The sequence below is a fragment of the Phyllostomus hastatus genome, unplaced genomic scaffold, assembly GCF_019186645.2.
Source record: "Phyllostomus hastatus isolate PE091 unplaced genomic scaffold, TTU_PhHast_1.1 phas_contig_40, whole genome shotgun sequence".
NCBI classification, from domain to species: domain Eukaryota; kingdom Metazoa; phylum Chordata; class Mammalia; order Chiroptera; family Phyllostomidae; genus Phyllostomus; species Phyllostomus hastatus.
Genome location: NW_025333872.1, coordinates 54,549,062 through 54,568,750, shown reverse-complemented (window position 1 = coordinate 54,568,750; position 19,689 = coordinate 54,549,062). Strand labels below are relative to the sequence as shown.

Sequence of the window (19,689 nt, the reverse complement as noted above, 5' to 3'; positions counted from 1 at the left end):
GCAGCAAGCCCATGGACAGGAACCCGGAAAAGCCAGTTTCCTCCAGATATTCTCGCCCACTACGGTAACGTTCATAGTTTAGTTGCTCCAGTTACACTGGTTGTAGAAATTTTACACTGGAAAATCTCATAGCTTGAACCACTGAAATGGATAAAGGACAATGTGAAGAACAGAAGAGGGTGTGACTCACCTGCTCTTAATAAAAGCCAGGGTCACCAAAGGCCTGTAAACCTCCTTGAGTGACCCCATGTGGGCCATTTATTTCAGGAACAAGCTCGTCATTACCTGGGCAAGAAAGGACTCATTGTCCCAGTGGAAAGCGGTGGGTTGTGTGCCAAGCAATGAAATGTTACCCGTGACTGTGGCTGTGAAGTTTGAAAAGAGAAGTGTGTTCTTAGTTCTGCACTGCCAGGCTGCTTCTGAACAAGCTTTAATTTGTTACCATAATGCTTTGTTCTTTCCTTTGTATGTCAGTTTGCCTCCATCTTTGTTTTTTCTCTCTTTAATGCGATTTGATATCTAAAACCAGAGAACAAGACTTCCAGACCTAGGCCTTTTGGTCCATGTATAAAAATGGTCATCAGATAATCAAATTAGGTCTCTTGAAAGCAGGAATTGTCAGCATGTGTGTGTATATACATCCGTACGCATGCATACCACCTTAAAGGGTTCCTCACCCTGGTCTCTAAAGGTTAGCTGTCCACTGCTGCAGTAAACAACAGAGATACGAAATTATAAGGAAAGCCCCAGGGCCAAAAATAACTGCAGCTCCAGCTGCTGCGGACATGTGATACATCTGGCAGGTTTATGCCACAACTGATGGTTGTCCCCATAGAGGTACATAATTAAGATGTGCCTTGAGCCCAAGCCACTTAGGACATTTGTACCTTGAGTCACACAAAATGCCCTGGGAGGAAACAGGCAGCCAGGGCAGTTTGGAGCGCAATGCTCTCACTCCCTGCGGCTCCAACCACTTAGTGGTTGAGCCGATTAATTTTGTACTCAGGAAACCTCGGAGGGTTGTCTAAGGTTAGCTCCAGATAGACTTGCATGTTGTCCTAATCCAGTACAGCAGCCCCAGGCGCATGGCTCTGGGAAACAGTGATGAGAAACTAATCTTCCCCGGCTGTTTGAAAAAGGCAAAAAAAAAAAACAACAAAAAAACTATCCAGACTATTTTTTAGAGCAGATTTAGGTTCACAGCAGAATTAAAGGCTAGGTGGAGAGAGAGATTTCTCGTGTAACCCCTGCTGCCATATGTGCATAGGCTCCTCCATTGTCAAGGTTACCCCCTTCCAGAGTGTTCAAGTTGTTACAACCAGTGAACTAACATTGACCCAGCAGCGTCACCCAAAGTCCGTAATTTACCTTTAGGGTTCGTTCATGTGATACACATTCTGTGGGTTTAGATAAATGTATACTGTCTTGTATCCATCATCACAGTGTCCCACAGAATATTTGCACTGCCCTAAAAATTCTGTACCCCGTTTTTTCACCCCTCCCCCACCACCCAACCCCTGGCAACCACCGATTTTTTTTTATTTTCTCTATAGTTTTTTCTTTTCCAGAACGTCATGTAATTGAAATCATACAGTATGTAGTCTTTTTAGATTGGCGTCTTTCACTTAATAATACACATTTAAGGTTACTTCATGTTCTTTCATCACTTGATAGCCCATTTCTTTTTAGCACCAAATAATATTCATTGTCCAGACAGAGCACTGTTTATTTACACGTTCACCTACTGAGGACTTCACAGTTGCTTCTGAGTTTTGGCAATCGTGAGTAAAGATGCTGTAAACATCCACGAGCAGGTTTTTGTGGGGGCATGAATAAGTTTTCAACTCCTGTTGGTAAATACCAAGGAACACAAAAGTTTTTAAGAGACTTGTTTTAGTTTTGGGGGTTTTTTCTTTTAAAAACCTTAAAACTCAACGTAGAATCAGATAAAACAGTATGTATCTGGGTCATCTTTTGCAAAGTTCTTTTGCCTTTTCTTTACATATCCATTGTTTCACATCCCTCTGATACTTCTTTCACAGTTTCTCCTAGAGTTACCCATCTTCCTAACTCCCATTCTTTTAGCTCCTTGCATTTATTTTGGATTATAGCAGGAACATCCCAGCTGATCACCCCTAACTCTTTCCTATTGCAAAAATAACCTTATTAAAGCACTTATTTTCATCAGAGGCCTGTCTCCTAGGTCCAGACACCTTAAGGGACTTCTGTGATCTAATTCTCTCTTTCATCCTTCAGTTTTGAAGTTGATTTCCTAGAGATCACCTAACCAGTTCTCCCTGGTTCATGATTCTAGGATGTTTTCTCCAAACTACCCCTTCCTTTGTGCTTCAGGAGCCAAATTAGGACACAAAGCATCATTACATTATAAGGATTCACATTACAGTGTGAGTGGTAAATGGCTAACCTGGCCTAACCCAGATGGATCTGTAAATAGAGAGTATTGATCACACGTATTAAGCAGTTCTACCTTCAGGATTAACCCAGCCTCCTCTAAGAGTACAGGAGAGTAGAGGTCAGGCAGTAGCGAGCCCCTGTGGTATATTTACTTCATTCCACTGTTAGAGGATTTGTCTCAGTTTTTTTCTAGATAAATAGGCACTTAGAGTGTGTTTCTTATCCATTGTCTTTCACTAGGGATTTCGCATTCTAGGGCTTTGGTGACTTGTCTGACTCAGCTCACTGGCCCATAACGGTCAGAGCTGGGAGTCCCTGTCCGTCCCTGTGCTAGAGGCAGCAGCGGCACCAGGGTGAGGCAGGTGCTCAGATGGCACGTGCTTGCTCTGCTGTCTCTATTCTTCATTGTCAGGTTGGATGTGGTTTCTTTCTTCAAAGATTCAGATTTTTGTGTATTTTGTGGAAGGGGGCAGGAACTGATCAAGAAGCTTTTCAAAAATTCACATATATCTGAAGATGGCCTTCAGCCTCAGGATCACGTTCATCTACAGAAGGTCACCATATGCCCAGAGTGTAGTTTGGAAGTACTGAAGTTAGACTTTACGTGTAGGCTTGGTGGAGAAGGTCAGGACTACAGTCAGGTTACATATCCCACCCCCCCCCATCAGTGTCAGTCATACGCCTGTTACAGTGCCTGAAATAATTTGTTAGTGTGACAATTAAGATCACATTCTTGGGGATTAGCAGTCTTGCTGTTAAGGAATCTAAGTGTACTGCTCTTTGCCAGCGGGTGGGGGCAGAGTATTGTTTCTCAACTGTTTGTGAAGAACATAGAGGCATTGAGAAAGAAAACAAGCCACCATTTCAATACCAGATCAATCAAGTAGAATGTGCCCTGTGAGACACGTGATCTCTGGTTTCCCAGCAAGTATGGGGATCACTAGATCGGTTTTTCACATACTTGACAGCACACGTTTAAGGTGTTACGTGGCGGGGCTGTTTGCGCTCCAGACACTCTGGATGACTAATTCTGTTTCATAAACCACAACAGTGTTGTTTTCAAACAGTAGGACTCATCTTACTTATTGTTTCTTGGATTTAGTTCTTAAATGTTAAAGTGTAGTAGCATTAACTTCAGGAAATGGAATTTTAATTAATGGTTAAATAAGCTGGAAATCTTGGTGCACATTTTTCAATTTCTGTTGTGCAGAATTACAGGGATAATCAAAATGTAAAAAGCAATGCGATGCCCTGACCTGGTGGCTCAGTTGGGTAGAGCATCATCCCACATACAGAAAGATCACGGGTTCAATTCTTGGTCAGGGCATAGGCCTAGGTTGCAAGTTTGATCCTTGGTTGGGGCACATATGGGAGACAACCAATCAGTGATTCATTCCCTCCCTCCCTCCCTTCCTTCCTTCCTTTCTCTCCCTTCCTGTCTTTCTAAAATCCACAAACATATCCCAGGTAAGGATTTTTAAACAAGTAATTCAAAAATGGCTCCCCGATCATCTGCGGTCCCTGACTGCTCTCCCATGTCCATGAAGGCGTGGCTATTGGGTAGGTAGCAAGAGCCTCAGATTGCCATCAGGAGACCCCTGACTGGCTGTTGATTTTAGGCAGCTCATTTGAGTTTTCTGTCTTAATTGACTCTCAGATAAAATGGCTCTACTTGAAGTTTCCCACGTTTGTTTTTGTGGGGTTTTTTTGTTGTTGTTGTTTTTTTACCTGTACTTCTGAATGACATGGCGTGGAAAAGACCTGATAAGTTTCCACAGTTAGGATTTTTACCTCTTCTCATAGTCCTCAATGCTCTGCTCTCACTCCTTATGGCATCTGATTATGCTTGGTGATCCTTGCTCCCCTTGTATCTAGTGAGTTCGTGGACTAAACTAAGACTTCTGCTTCCTTCTAGGCATCATTTATCACTGTGATCTTACCAAAGAGGAACTAGAGCCAAAAGTCTTCCGAGAGGTGACTGTGAAAGGAATCGATGCTTCCAATTACCAGACAGTCCAGGTATGGAGGAGTGTTTGCTCTTGATAATGTGAATTGGAAAAGCTGGCTTTCAGGCAGGGGCCATTCACATCCCAGCCTGTCGGAAGCTATGGAGGCAATCCACAGTAATATGGATGACAGATGTGCTTGGAGCCCCTGCTATTTCTGGGCATCGCGCCAGGCACAGTCCCGGCCCTCCCAGAGCTTACAAGTTCTCCCAGAGCCGCACTCTGACAGGATGCCAGAGTCCCTTGTCTGGGGGATCTTACCCCCAGTAGCTATCAAAGCAACACAGTTTGTCTGTATTAGTCTGTTTGCTTGAGAGTGGGTTGTGTTCTAGCTCAAGTCTTGTGGTGTCATAAATAATAACACAGATTTGTTCTATATAAAGTATTTACTCAAGTGCTATGAGTCAGTCTTTTCAGTCTGAAGTTCATGTGTATTTCTGCCTGGCACAGAGTTGGTACTACATAGAATATTAGAAGGAATGAAGTAATTAATTAATTGTCATGGCACCACAAGCTCAGTCTCTGGTCACCATCCTCTTAGGTTAAGAATCCGTTTGTATCTATCCAGCTCCCCAAAGGTACTGAGTTTCCCAGAAACTGAATCACTTACTGATTGATGGGACAGAATGTCTCTGCTCCCTTGCAGTGAGAGGTAACCTGTCAGGTACCAGGTGTTTATGAGGGCTCTCCCACCTGGAGGGCGGGACACACAGACCAAAGACTAGGAGTTTAGGGATGGAGGAAGGTTAGAACAAAGAGCACTGGATGCTCCCAAGAATGCTTCTGTGAAACTAGGGCATTATTTTATTGTGGTGAATTATTCTTCACAGTCTAGAAATAGTCTAGATGGAGGGCTAGATCTCAATCATAAAAAAATAAAGCTCTGTTTACAAGAAGCAATGGTGGGCAGGATCTGGTCCAGCTGCAGCTTGCCAGGTCCCTGATGTGTTTGGGGAGCTGGCAGACTGGCCTCCAGGTTATTGGAGAACATCCACACCCGTTTGTTCAGGTAGTACCTGCGGCTGCTTTAGCGCTTTACCTGGGTGGGCACAACAGGGAGTGCCTGGCCCACAAAGCCTAAAATACTTAGTGTTGGGCCCTCTAGGAACAAGTGTGCTGATCCCTGATATATATTAATAGTATTTATAAAGTCAGAATGTTCTCAGTAGCCGCATAGGGCCTTTGTCATGAAGCTGTGTCAGGCCTGAGACGTGCACAACCTCGTTGGGTGACATTGGGCAAGTCCTTTAACCTTTCTGCCACAATTTTTTCAGCTGTGAAATAGAAATAGTATCTATTTTTAGGATTCCTGTTGGATTATACAAGATGATTTATATTAAGTGTCTGTCAAATAGAATGTTTTCCTGGCAGTATTGGCAATAAATACAATAGACTTTTAGTTGCCTTTGGCTTGTTTCTTCTTTCATTTTCAGGGGGAGCCATTGCCTGAAGAGAGATCCTGTGGGGGCCAGTAGCCCCTGTCTGGTACTTACACAGTTTATTAATTCAGTATCAGACTGTTGCAATCACTTTTAGGCTTTCATTCTTTGCTGTTTTCCCTTTTCTCCAGATATACAAAATTTGCCCCTGTCAACTGTAACATTTGGCTATCTCAGGGCCACATTCAGGTATTGCCTGAGCCTCCCCAGCCTTGGGGGTATGGGTAGGTCTGTCTGCAGTGGCCAGGATGCCCAGGCACAGGGACCATCCCCTCTTCTGCCCTCATAGGTACAGCCTTGGCTGCCCTAGAATTGGGCCAAGTTGCCTACAAGAGACCCCTGTGTCTTGTCCTCCTCATCTCTAGTACACAGTCCCTCAGGTTTTATAGTAAAAAACTAACAAACAAAATCCTCTTTTCCATCTTCCCAAAACCAGCACTGCCCAGGTGTACAGTGACCTGTGCAGTTTGGGGAAGAAGGGGACCTGGAATAATAGTGTCAGGGAGGCAGCATCTCACAAGCAACTAACTCTTCTCGGTGAGGATGGTTGCAAAACTCGTTCTTCCCATCAAATAGCTAGGGGGTCTGATAATACCAGTATTCTTTACAGGTAACACACAAAGTAGATACCAGCTAATATGTGTTGTTTTCTGTTGTAAATGAAAAGATAAAACTTTACAGCTGAGCACATGCTTGTGTGGAATGGAAGTCTCTGAGCCGATCCCACAGCAGCCTGAGACTTCCAGGTTAAACTGGGGAGGAAATGTACTTGGGCAAGGCCCGTTGCCTGTGTCATTGGAAATTCACTGAATTCCTTTGCCTGACTCTCCACTTCACAGTGAAAACTCCCCTGACATGGAGCTACAAAGATACTTACAACCTTTTGTTTGTACTGCAGCAGCAGGGGGGAAGAGATTCACAGTGAATATTTAAAGAGGTGGTAACTGGGCAGAATACCTTGGTTTTAGATCTGCCCGCCCTGCTCTTCATCTCCTTGTTTTAAAAGGGAGCTGTGCCTGTGGGCGGAGCAGCACCTCTGTGATGCCAATGGCAGATTTTGTATCTGTTGATTACACACAGCGCATATCACACTGAGTCATTAAAACAGGATTCTCCCATGTGTAAAGGTGCCTTTGAAGTGCATGGCACCGTAGACTTGTTTCACTCAACACCCATTTTGCACTGTCTGAGATTCAAGTGTGTGCAGCAGAGCTCGGGCATGAAATGTGAGTGTCACAGATGTTCTTCGTTTTGGTCAGGCTGTCAGTGGTGTCGCCTACAGTGACCGACCGCTGTAGAAGGGGCTCTATAAGGGGTCTGTTCCTGAAGGGAGAGCATCCCGATGCTGTGCACTAGAAACTGCAACACTATAGAAAACAGATATTCTATTTTTGTTTTCAGTTACTTTAGGGTAATGCCGCTTTTGATTCCACGTGGCCCCAGTGTTTATATTCACTTCATGTGTGATTTAAAAAGACAATCCTTGGACTGTTCACCACTCCTTTTCGCAGTGTGAGAGGCACCATTGTTGGAAGCAAATACTGCAACCACAGATGACCCTGCATGGCTGGCCAGTGCAGTTTGTGGCGGTCACGACAGTGCACAACTACCTGGTGGTGTAGCTGGTGAGATAGACTAAGCCAAAGAGAGAAGAAGGGAGGGGTCAAAGAAACTGCAGCTGCATAAGCCACAGAGGGCTGTTCTTTGTGTAATCTGCACTCACTCAGGGACCCAGAGCGCCTTGGGTCGGGGGTGGGAGGGGGATACGGTATCGCATTTTGCTGACAGACACACAAGGCCACTCCCGATACAGCCTTTGTCCATTCCTGACTACAGCTGTGGGTAGAAAATTGATCTGTATCAGAAATACAATTTTGAATGTCAGATGCTGGAACACTTCATTTTTCTTCCAGTCTGGGGTACATTAGGAATTTAGTTTTGGACAGGTTTATCAAATCTACAAATGACTAATCTTTTCTTTTCCCTTCTATTTTGAATGGCATGACCATGTAGTTTTGATTAGAACCTCTGTGCCTGTCTTCAAAAAGAAGTTGAAATACTGAACATTAGAAATTAAACAGGTTGAGTAATAAGTGACTTACCTGAAAAAATATGTCTACATTAATAATCAGTAATATGTTTTATTTTAAACAAAAGTGAAGTAATAGGGAAATGTTAGTTAAATTTAGTTCATCAACACATATTTATGACATGACATTCCATGCTGGGTGGTACTGTTTGAATATAGAGAAATTTCATACAGTTTATATTAATTTATCTAAGTTAATTTTGGAAATTTGTAGACAGACTGGAAGGTTGAGACAGATCTGAAAGGTCAGACACCCCAAGGGTATTCCCACCCTGACAGAGGGAAGGGTGCAAGCCTCAGTCTGCTCTGCACTGGGGAGACCCTGCTGGCCGGGTCCGGGAGGAGGTCTTCACAGCAGAGGTGGAAGCTGGATGGGCTCTGGGTGCTTTCATAGCTCCTCCTGGCCCACCAAGACTCCTGAATGATTTTTTGCCACCCTTCACTCAGAGACTGGTTCTGCTTTTGGTAGCAGTGTAAGTTCATAATTTCACAGTAAATTCAAGAAGAAAGGACTCATGCCCTCAGTTTCCTGTGATACAGGGTTGACCTTGGCAGTTACCTCCGTGGAAAGAATAGTGTTTGCGCTGTGATGGAATGTGGCATGACGAAGAAATGTGTAGCAAAAACGCAGCTTTTTGGTTTCTCAGTATCTCATTTTTGTTCATCCAGCTGAGAGATTGGCATTTTTCCTCCCAACATGAAACAAAACTTACAGACGTGAAAAAGAACAGTGAACTGAGTATACTGTGAATAAACTCCATTAACAACAGTTTTCCACATTTCATGAAAGACAGTTTTTAGAAGGAAGAGCCAATTTAATGAGGCAAAGACAAACTTAAGTCAATATAGTACAAAATAATACCTTTGAAACATCAAGAACATCCCAAAGTGGTTTGCTGTGCAGATGAACAGAAGTGTTAAAATTAGATGATTCTGTGGGTTTACCAAGATGCCTAGGGGTAAAAGGAGTGGAAATGTTTTTCCTTAACATAGATTTTTCTAACCTTGGTGATGCCTAGTCTGTCATTGTAGCATACAGGCTTTCCCATTCGGAGAACGTGTTCTCAGAACAGGATTAGTGTTCTGATACTCATGAACTCTGCTGAGCACGTGGCATGTGGTTTTTGAATGTTGACTCATCCACATCCTTGGTGAGCTATTGAACTAGTGATAGTGTTTTCTCTAACACCATGTTCTCAGAAATCTTCAAAACATGTTAGTGAAGAATGAATGGGGGAAGATTTTCATAAAGAACTTTTTGAGGGACACTGTGCTTACAATTAGAAAGCTGCTTTAAATTTAGCCAGTTCCCGAACTCTTGTCTTAATTTTGGCAGAAGTGTGATATGAGTATAAAGGGTGATTTTGACCTCTGGCATTATGAGAAAGCTATGTAATTTAGTGTCCAGCTGGCTCTTCAGATGTTTCATTCTGTGCTTGAGTATTCTTGCCTGGGATAACCAACTCTAACCACCCTCCTGTATGTACCTACAAAGGAAATGGACACAGGTCACCCTTGAGGGGCCTGCTTTCTGGAATGAAAGCATGGTATGAATCAGCCTTTCAGGAGGTGGGCAGGTCCCTCATTTCATAGCTGCCTCTCATGCTTTTTCCTCAGTGTATATTTTTTTTTGCCAATATGGTTTTAGGCTCTGGACAAAGTCATATGCCTTCCAATTACATCGGCGTTTATCTAGCTGAGCTCTCTCATTTTACAAATGAGGAAATTAAAACTCAATCAATGTTCCCAAACATTGACCGAGCCAAGACAAGAATGTAGAACTCCAGAGCTGTGCTAATCCTGCACATTTCATTCTCAGGATAAGTTATTTGCACTCTCTATAGTTCAGTTGCTTTTTGGTTTGGACTTATTTCACCTCTAAAATAAACAAGTTAGAATAAAAGGCCTCTAAATCCTTAAGATGCCTTACCTCTAAAAGTGTGTTTGGAGATCCAAGATGGTGGAGGAGTAAGTGAAAGCTACACTAACCTCCTCCCAGGACCAACCTGGAATTGCAACTAAATTGTAGAGAAATCATCGCAAATAACCAACTGACTACTAGCTGGAGAGAAGCCTTATAACCAAGGACAGACAGAAGAAACCACTTCACCACAACCAGACTGGTAGGGAGTGTGGAGGAGACACAAGAGTGCTGGCTGGGCTCCCATGGTGGCAGCTGAAGTTCCAGAGGGATATTTCAGCGGCCGGAGGGTTCCTGAAAGGAACCCAGATAACACCCAGCTATGAAAAGCTGCAGTTTCTGTCTGCCAGGGAGAGACAACTGGAGACACAGAGAGCCTCTTAAAGGGCCAAAGTACAAAACTTCATTTGCAGCCACTTACGACGCTGGGCTGTGGCAGAGAGAGGACAGAGTAGACTAGAAATGCTTGAGGTGAGTCTGGGTTTGGTGGCTCTGGGGAGAGAACTAGAGGAACAGCCCCCAGGATTCCTTCACTGAGTCATTCCCCTACTGCAGAAGCCATCTTTCTCAGGCAGAGCACTCCTCTCCAAGTGGCATCAGCCTGAGGAAAAGCAATAACCCCACCCACAGTAATTACTCTGCCTCACCCTGTGGTGCTTAAGACAGACTGCTAATTATAGCTTGAGGCTATATCACTGATTAGTTTAACATATAAGGTGGAAAATACAAAGAAGTAGCCAAAATGGGAAGACAAAGAAACCCTAAATGAAAGGTCAAAAGAATTCTCCAGAAGATGAACTAGATGAAATGGAGGTAAGCAATTTATCAAATAGAGAGTTTAGAGTAATGATAAAGAATTCTCAACCACATGAAAAAAGACATAGAAACTATAAAAAGGGACCAGCCAGAAATAAAGAATGCAATATCTGAAATAAATAATACACTGCAAAGAAAAAGCAGTAGGTTAGATGAAGTGGAGGACCACATCAGTGACTTGGAAGGTAAGGCAGACAAAAATACCCAAGCAGAGCAACAAAAAGAAAAAAGAACTTTTAAAAAATGAGGAAAGCTTAAGAAACATTTTGGACAACATGAAGTAGAATAACATCTGCATCATAGGAATACCAGAAGGAGAAGAGGGTGAGCAAGGGATCGAGAATGTATTTGAAGGGATAATGACTGAAAACTTTAATAGTTTGGTAAAGGAAAAAGACACACAAGTCTAGGAAGCTCAGAGAGTCCCAAACAAGTTGGACTCAAAGAGGCCTACGCCAAGACACATCATAATTGAAATGACAAAGTTTAAAGACAAGAATAGAATCTTAAAAGCTGCAAGAGAAAAGCAGGTAGTTACCTACAACCAGGTAGTTACCTACAAGGGAGCAGTAATTAGACTCTCATCTGATTACCCAACAGAAACATCTGAGGCCAGAAGGGAGTGGAGTGAAGTATTCAAAGTAATGAAAAGCAAGGACCTACAACCAAGGCTACTCTACCCAGCAAGGCTATCATTTAAAATCAAAGGAGAAATAAGGAGCTTCCAAGACAGGAAAAAGCTAAAGGAATTTGTTAGAACCAGACCACTACTACAACAAATGTTAAAAGGCTTGCTTCAATAAGGAGGGGGAGGAGGAAGAGAAAAAGAGAAAAAAAAAAAAACAAAACAGGAAAACAGTCTGACATTAAAATGGCACTACATATGTACCTATCAATAGTTACCTTAAATGTAAATGGCTTAAATGCTCCAACCAAAGGACAGAGGGTAGCTGAATGGATAAGAACACAAGATCCATATATAGGCTGTCTACAAGAGACCCATCTCAGATCAAAAGATACAGACTAAAAGTAAGGAGTTGGGAAAAAATATTTCACGCAAATGTAAAAGAAAAAAATCTGGGTTAGCAGTACTTATATCTGCCAAAAGAGATTTTAAAACCAAGGCTATAGTAAGAGGCAAAGAAGGACACTACATAATGATAAAGGAACCAATCCAACAAGAGGATATAACCCTAGTAAACATTTACATGCCCAACACAGGAACACTTAAATGTGTAAAGCAAGTCTTGGTGGACATAAAGAGATAAATCAACTAAAACACAGTCATAGTAGTGGATTTTACCACCCCATTGACTTCCATGGATAGATCTTCCAGGGATAAAATCAACAAAGAGACAGTGGCCTTAAACGACACACTAGATCAAATGGACTTATTTGATGTATTAAGAGTACTTCACCCTAAAGCGGCAGAATATACATACTTTTCAAGTACACACGGAATGTTTTCTAGGATAGACTCCATGATAGGACACAAAACATGTCTCAGTAAATTGAAGAAGACTGAAGTCATACCAAGCATCTTCTCTGACTACAATGCTGTGGAACTAGAAATGAATCACAAGAACACTGAAAAACATGCAGCCATGAAAGCTAAATAGCACATCTTAAACAATGAATGGGTCAACGAGATCAGGAAGAAATTAAATACCTTGAAACATGAAAATGAGGACATAATGATCCAAAATCTGTGGGAAACTGGGAGAGCAACCCTAAGTGAGAAATTCATAGCATTACAAGCCTATCTCAAAAAAAAAAAAAAACCAAGAAAAAACTCAAATAATCTAATTTCACATTTAAAGGAACTTGAAAAAGAACAACAAATAAAGCTCAAACTGAGTAGAAGGAAGGAAATAATAAAGGTCAAAAAAGAAATAAATGAAATAGAGTCTAAAAAAATCATATAAATGATTGGTGAATCCATCAGCTGGTTCTTTGAAAAGATAAACAAGATCGACAGACTTTTAAGCAGACCCACATGAAAAAAAGAGAAAGGACTCCAATAAATAAAATCAGAAATGAAAGAGGAGAAACAACAACTGACACCAAAAAAGTACTAAGGGTTTTGAGAAAATATTATGAACAACTATATGCCAACAAATTGGACAACCTGGATGAAATGGATAATAACTAGAAACATACAATCTTCCAAAACTAAAGAAGAATCAGAGAATCTGAATAAACATATTGCACCTAGTGAAATTGAAACAGTAATCAAAAAACTTTTGGCACACAAAAACCTTGAACCTATGGCTTCATGAGTGAATTTTACCAAACATTCCAAGAATAACTAACACCTTTCCTTCTCAAGCCATTTCATAAAAATTCAAGAGGAGGGAAGACTCCCAGACTAATTTTATGAGGCTAACATTATCCTAATTCCAAAACCAGATAAAAGCTACAAAGAAATAAAATTATAGACCAATATCCCTGATAAACATAGACACTGAAATCCTCAACAAAATTTTAGCGAACTGAATAAAGCAGTGCATCAAAAAGATCATCCACCATGATCAAGCAAGATTTATTCTAGGAATGCAAGGTCAGTAGAACATTTGCAAACCAATGAATGTGGTTCACCACGTAAGCAAAATGAAGGATAAAAACCACATGATCATATCAGTAGATGAAGAAAAAGCATTTGATAAAATCTAGCACCCATTTATGATAAAAACTCTCAGCAAGGTGGTAAAAGAGGGAACATATCAAGCATATATTACATATATCACAAACTCACTGCCAGCATCATTCTCAATGGCAGAAACTAGAAGTGTTCCCCTTAAGACTGGGAACAAGACAGGTATGTCCTTTTTTCACCTCTCTTATTCCACATAGTATTGGAAGTTCTTGCCATAGCAGTCAAACAAGAAGAAGAAATAAAAGGCATCCATATTGTAATGGAAGAAGTAAAACTGCCTTTATGTGTAGATGACATGATCTTATACATAGAGAACCCCAATTATTCCACCAAGAAACTACTAGAACTGATAAATGAATTCAGCAAAGTAGCAGAATACAAATTTAATATAGAGAAATTAGTTTTATTCTTATTGCCAATAATGAATGAACAGAAAGGGGAATTAAGAAAACAATCCCATTCACAATTTCTTCAAAAAGAATAAAATACCTAGAAATAAACCTAACCAAGGATGTAAAACACTTGTACTCAAAAAATTCTGAGACACTGAAGAAAGAAATTGAAGAAGACACAGTAAGTGGAAGTGCATACCGTATTTGTGGATAGGAAGAATCAACATCATTAAAATGTCCGTGCCACCCAAAGCAATCTACAGGTTAAATGCAATTCCTATCAAGATTCTAATGATATATTTCACAGAACTAGAACAAATATCTCAAAAATTTATATGGAACCACAAAAGGCCCCACACAGCAACAGTGATACTGAGAAAGAAGAACAAAGTTGGAGGAATCACACTACCTAATATCACACTATCATATATGGCCATAGTATTCAAAACAACCTGGTAGTGGCATGGAAACAGGCCTCTACCTGATAGATCAGTGGGAACAGAATAGAAATCCCAGAAATAAACCTACACATTTCCAGTCAATGTTCAAGAGAGGAAGCAAGCACATACAATGGGCTAAAGATAGTTTATTCAATAAATGATGTTGGGAATATCGGACAGATACATGCAGAAAAATTAAACCCTTGACTACCTTCTTACACCACACACAGGAATAAACTGAAAATGGATCAAAGATTCAAATGTTAGACCTGAAACCATAAAAATCATAGAAGAAAACTTAGGCAGCAAAATCTCAGATTGCTTGTAGCAATATTTTGTCAGATATATCTCCCCAGGCAAGGGAAGCAAAAGAACAAAGAAACAAATGGGACTACATCGAACTAAAAAGTTTTTGCACAGCAAAGGAAATTATCAACAAAATAAGACAACCCACAGAATGGGAGAACATGTTACCGATACATCTAATAAGGGGTTAATATCCAAAATGTATAAAGAACTTACAAAACTTGATGCCCAAAAAACAAACAACTTGATTACAAAATGGACAAAGGGCATGAACAGACACTTCTCCAAAGAGGACGTACAGATGGCCCATAGACATATGAAAAGATGCTCAACATCACTAATCATCAGGGAAATGCAAATTAAAACCACAGTGAGATATCATCTCATACCCCTCAGAATGGCTATCAGATAAATCAAAAACCACTGCCACTGAAGATGTGGAAAAAGGGAAACCCTTTTGCACTGTTGGTGGGAATGTAAACTGGTGCAGCCACTGTGGAAAGCAGTTATGGAGATACCTAAAAAAATTAAAAATGGATCTGCATTTTGACTCAGTTGTCCCACTTGTGGATATATATCCAAAGGAACCCAAAGCACTAATTCAAAAAAAGCTTAAGCACCCCTATGTTCATTGCAGTGTATTTACAATTGCCAAGCAAGATATGGAAGTAGCCCAAGTGTCCATCAGTAGATGAGGGGATAAAACAACTATGGGACATTTACACAGTGGAATACTACTCGGCCATAAAACAAAAGGAAGAAAAACTTTACCCTTCGTGACAGCGTGGATGGACCTGGAGCACATTATGTTAAGTGAATTGAGCCAGTCAGAGAAAGACAAATACCATATTGATTCCACTCATATATGGAATCTAATGAACAAACTGAACTAGCAAGGAAAAGTGGCAATAGACTCATAGATGGAGAGCAGGATGGCAGCTAGAGGGGGCGTAGGTTAGGGGGTGGAGGGACTGAGCAAAAAGGAAGAAGGACTCGGGAACAACAGTGTGGTGATTGCTGTGGGGAGGGCAGTGTAAGGGGACTAAATGGTAATGGGAAAAATACAGTAAAGATTAAATTAAATAAAAGTACCATATGTTTCTACCTCATGTATCTAGTGACGGTAGGCTCTTATGGAACCTATTAAATAATAAAAAATACCCTCTGTGTGAGAGGGGAGAGTATAGATACCCATAAATTTATTTTTTAATTTATAAATATGAGTTTAGCCCCCTTGTTGCATGTTAGTAGAGATTCTCACCACCTTATCCATTTATTTATGTCATATACGTACACACAAGAACACACACACACATACATACATTAATATTCTAATCTTAAATGTTTGTCCCCATATTGCAGCTTGAAATTCCATTTAAAGTATGCTCAGAAGTGAAGTAAAACTTGTGTTTATGTTTTTGCTTTTTCATTTCATTTCTGTTGGACTTCAAGATCTTACTTGGATTAGCATTGATGCCACTCAAGGTGCCAGGAGGCTTCTAACTCAAATTCAGAACAGTCCCAGGTTTATTGGAAGCGCGGGCCCCGCACTTCCAATAAACTGTTGGAAAACATTGGAAAACTGTTTCTGGGGCAGAGGATGTGGGAAGTAACCTCCGTGCCCAAAGCCGACGCCCTTCTTGACTGCTTTCCCTTGGAGGACTACGTCCATTCCAGCATCTGTCTGTGTATTTTTGCCTTTTTAATAGGTGAAGTTAAATGAAGAATAGGATGTGGAGGGTGTCTAGAAATGAGAATCTGAGAATTGTTTAGCTCTCCTCCGCATTGAGAAGGCTCAGCAGGAGAGAGCTGGGGTGATCTTTCCAAGCTTTTCTCTGAGGGTGTCAGCCCTAAGCCCAGGGTTATGTCCGGGGTACGCCTTCTGTAGACTGCCAACTAGACAAGCGGTCTCTGGCCTCCTGCTCTGTCTTTTTGAGCAAAAGATAAGAGACCATAGGAGCTTAGTGTGGGGTCTCTTTCTGCTACACAGTTTCTCCTCTCCTCCCCCCTTTGCCTGGCATTACACTGATGGTCCGCGGAAGATGGAGGTGAGGAAAAATAGACCTAGCACTGCCATTATACTACTATCTCCCTGGGGGCTAAACCGTTACATGTCGAACTTTGATGGTATGAAGGAGGGAGGAAAAAGTTTCCATTTCCTCTGGGTTTAGAGAAGTAGACTGGATCTACTGTTTACTCCTGGGCTCACGAAGGGTAAGAGGCAGACTAGAAATGTTGTAATGGGATAAGTATGACGTAAAGTACCGTGAAGTGGAGGCATCAGGATAGTACGAAACGGGGACACACACAGGTTCCCTGTCTTTTGCTCCAGACTGAGTTCACAAGGGCAGGAATAAGAAGAGAAGCCTCTGTACAGGAGTTGGGACTTGGTTGAATACTGAAAATGGAGTAAAGACAATGAGCGGCACAGGATGGAAGAGGAGGAAGGAGAGCCCGGCAGAGGTGAGCTGAGAATGCCGGCCAAGGGCTGGGGTGGCAGGCAAGCCTGAATGGTGCGGGGGACTCCGTTGGGGGTGGGACTCGGGGCAGTGAGGTGGCACCTCTGCAGGGATGGACTAAGGAGGGTGTCACGAGTTGGGTAGAGGAGTTGGATATTGGAGTATTACAGTCCAAGGAGGGGTCTGAGTTGGGGTGAAAAGTGTGGGAGTGTTTGGCCTAAGTGTGTAGCTGAATCCAGGGGCAAAGACAGAATCACAAGGAGGAGCATGAAAAGAGTGAGAGGGCCCAGGACTGACATCTAGGGGTCAGTGGGAGGAGGAAGAACCAGCAAAGGGGCCTGAGAAGCATTAGGGAGGTGCAAGGAAAACCAGCAAAGCAAACCATGGACCAGTGGGTGGAGGAGTGAAGGAAAAGGCAATAGAAGGAGGGAGTGGCAGATGACACTCAGAGTGTTTGGCTGGACCAATAGAGACAGAAGAGGAGTTCTTGGATTTGACGAAGTGTGTCCCTTGGTGATCTTGACAAGAGCACTTTCGAGGCGCAGTGAAGGCAGATGGTGGGTGAACAGGGAACCCTGAGACAGAAAGGAGAAGGTGTGCATGGTGTTCACAACACAGGTTTGCTGTGGGTGACTGGGGTTGAGGTGTTGGCAGATTAGCTTTGCTTTCAAACATTATCATATTGTATTATTTTTCTAGTTACAACAATCTTGTATTAATGCTATCATCTGAAAAGCTTATATTTCAAAACTTTTTAAAATTTTTTAAGAAAAAAGTCATCTCTGGTAGGTTAACTGAACATCTCTGACCTTTAAAAACTGACTTATATCTTTCTCATTGCAGATTACTTTTCAAATTTGTTGTTTTCAAGCTGCAGAATAACTTGTACAGCTGTGCTAAGAAGACATAGCAATCTAAAAAATCAGACTTTAACTTCATAAAACATTTTACAAATGGAGCCTTTCATAGCTTTTGTGGCAGTAAGTTCAGGATCGGGGGAAGGTCTGAGAGGAAAAGGAAAGGCAGAACCATGAATATAGACAGATTTTGGGGAAGTTGAATTTCATGGGGCACAAGGGGGTGTGTGAGGTTAGTGGCAGGTATTATTAAGGTGGGAGAAACTGGGTTATAGTGGAATGTTGACAGGTTGGTTCTAGCAGGAAGGGATCCAACATAGAAGCTGAGGTCCTTGGGAAGGTGAGGGGATCCCAAGCCCTGGTGGCGGGACTGGCCTCCATAGGAGGGATGTTTCCTCCATTCTGGGAGGGAAGAGAGAGAACATGGGTGCAAGAGTGACTAGGTGCTTCAGAGTTGCAATTCCAAGTACTAACTCCTTACTTTCCTTCTGTGAGATGTCTCAGGCTCTGAATTATCTGTCTTCTTACTTATTTTTTCTTGTAACAATTTTTTGAGTTTCAAAAAGTAGTTTTGAGCCAGGTGACTAAGTTGGAGTGTTGTCCTATACACCAAAAAGTTGTAGGTCCGATTCCCAGTCAGGGCACGCAGCTACGTTGTAGGTTCCATCCACAGTCAGGGCGTGAACGATCGGTGTTTCTCTCTCACCTTGATGTTTCTTTCTCTCCCTGTCTCTTCTTCCTCCTTCTCTGTCTAAAATCAATAAACATATCCTCTGGTAAGGATTTTTTTTAAAGTAGTTTTGAAACTTTGAAATATATACATTTTTGTTGTATATTCAGAGTAGGGGTGGGAAGATGCTCAAATATTGAGCATTTGAATTTTCCCTCCCGTTCTTACAAATGGGTTTCTTCCTGGCCTCTCTTTTCTGTATCATGCAGAACAGGCTAGGCCATTGCACTTATCAAGCACCTCTGTTTACCAGACATCGGGTGGAGCCCAGCCTAGGGAGCCTCCCCACCCAAGGTTCGCCTGCCCTTGCAGCACAGAACGCATTTTACATCCCATGGTGGCCCACAGTTCTTTTGTCTAGAGGCATCGCACCCCACCCCCAGTCACGTATCACTGGTCTACACCATGTCCTGAGGACAGATCAGCTCCAGAGTGGACAGCTGGTGGCGCCCATCCTCCTCGCTGGAGGGAGAGAAGAGTGCACGTGGGACTTGCCCTGTTGATACCACCAGCCCTCCCCCCCCCTCACTGCCCCCACGGCCCCCACCAGAAGGCAGAGTAGACCCTGGGGGAGCTGGGCGGTTGTCATGTACTTGGCCCTGTCCTTTGCAGTAGGTAAAATTCTGTCAGTGAAATCCATTCCATTATTATTAAGTTTTCATTTTTCCAAGTATTTTCTTTAAAAATACAAGCAGCTCTGGAAAACCTATTGAATAGTCAGTCATCTTTTTTCCTCCAAGGATCTTATTATTTTCTCTGGTGGACTCAAAATTGTAGGAGAGTTTCTCAACACACTGTGTTTTAGGCAATGCTTATTTCCCTTCTTACTAAATATAGAACTGCCCGGCGAGCTTCTGCTTGGCCTGAGTGGACATTAACTGCAGGCTGATCTGAGCAGCCTTGTCTTACAGGCCTGCTTCCCACTGGGCCTTTCGGAGTTCTGCCTGTGGCTGGGCCTCCAGTAGTCCTTCGTGGGCACATTCGGTCCAGGAAGTTCTCAATGCATAGGGGTCTGTGGGAGGAGGGGCTGGTGGGGGTCAGCCTTGCAGGCCACTAGGGCACTGGCCCAGTCTCCATGCTCCACTTGTCCACCCACTCGCTCCACCCCCTCCCCGACCACCTGCCTCTTTGTCGTACCCCTTCAGGACACCTCCCTCTCTCTC

At 42.3% G+C, this 19,689-nt stretch overlaps 1 protein-coding gene across 1 annotated transcript in view; it reads left to right on the top strand.

Annotated features, from left to right (window-relative positions):
• Nucleotides 1-19,689, top strand: part of LOC123821769 (prolyl endopeptidase) — a 105,369-nt gene that overhangs the window by 58,953 nt on the left and 26,727 nt on the right. Inside the window, exon 10 of the mRNA XM_045843495.1 lies at nt 4,331-4,434. Coding sequence (XP_045699451.1) covers nt 4,331-4,434 — 104 coding nt within the window. The remainder of the gene's footprint in view (nt 1-4,330; nt 4,435-19,689) is intronic.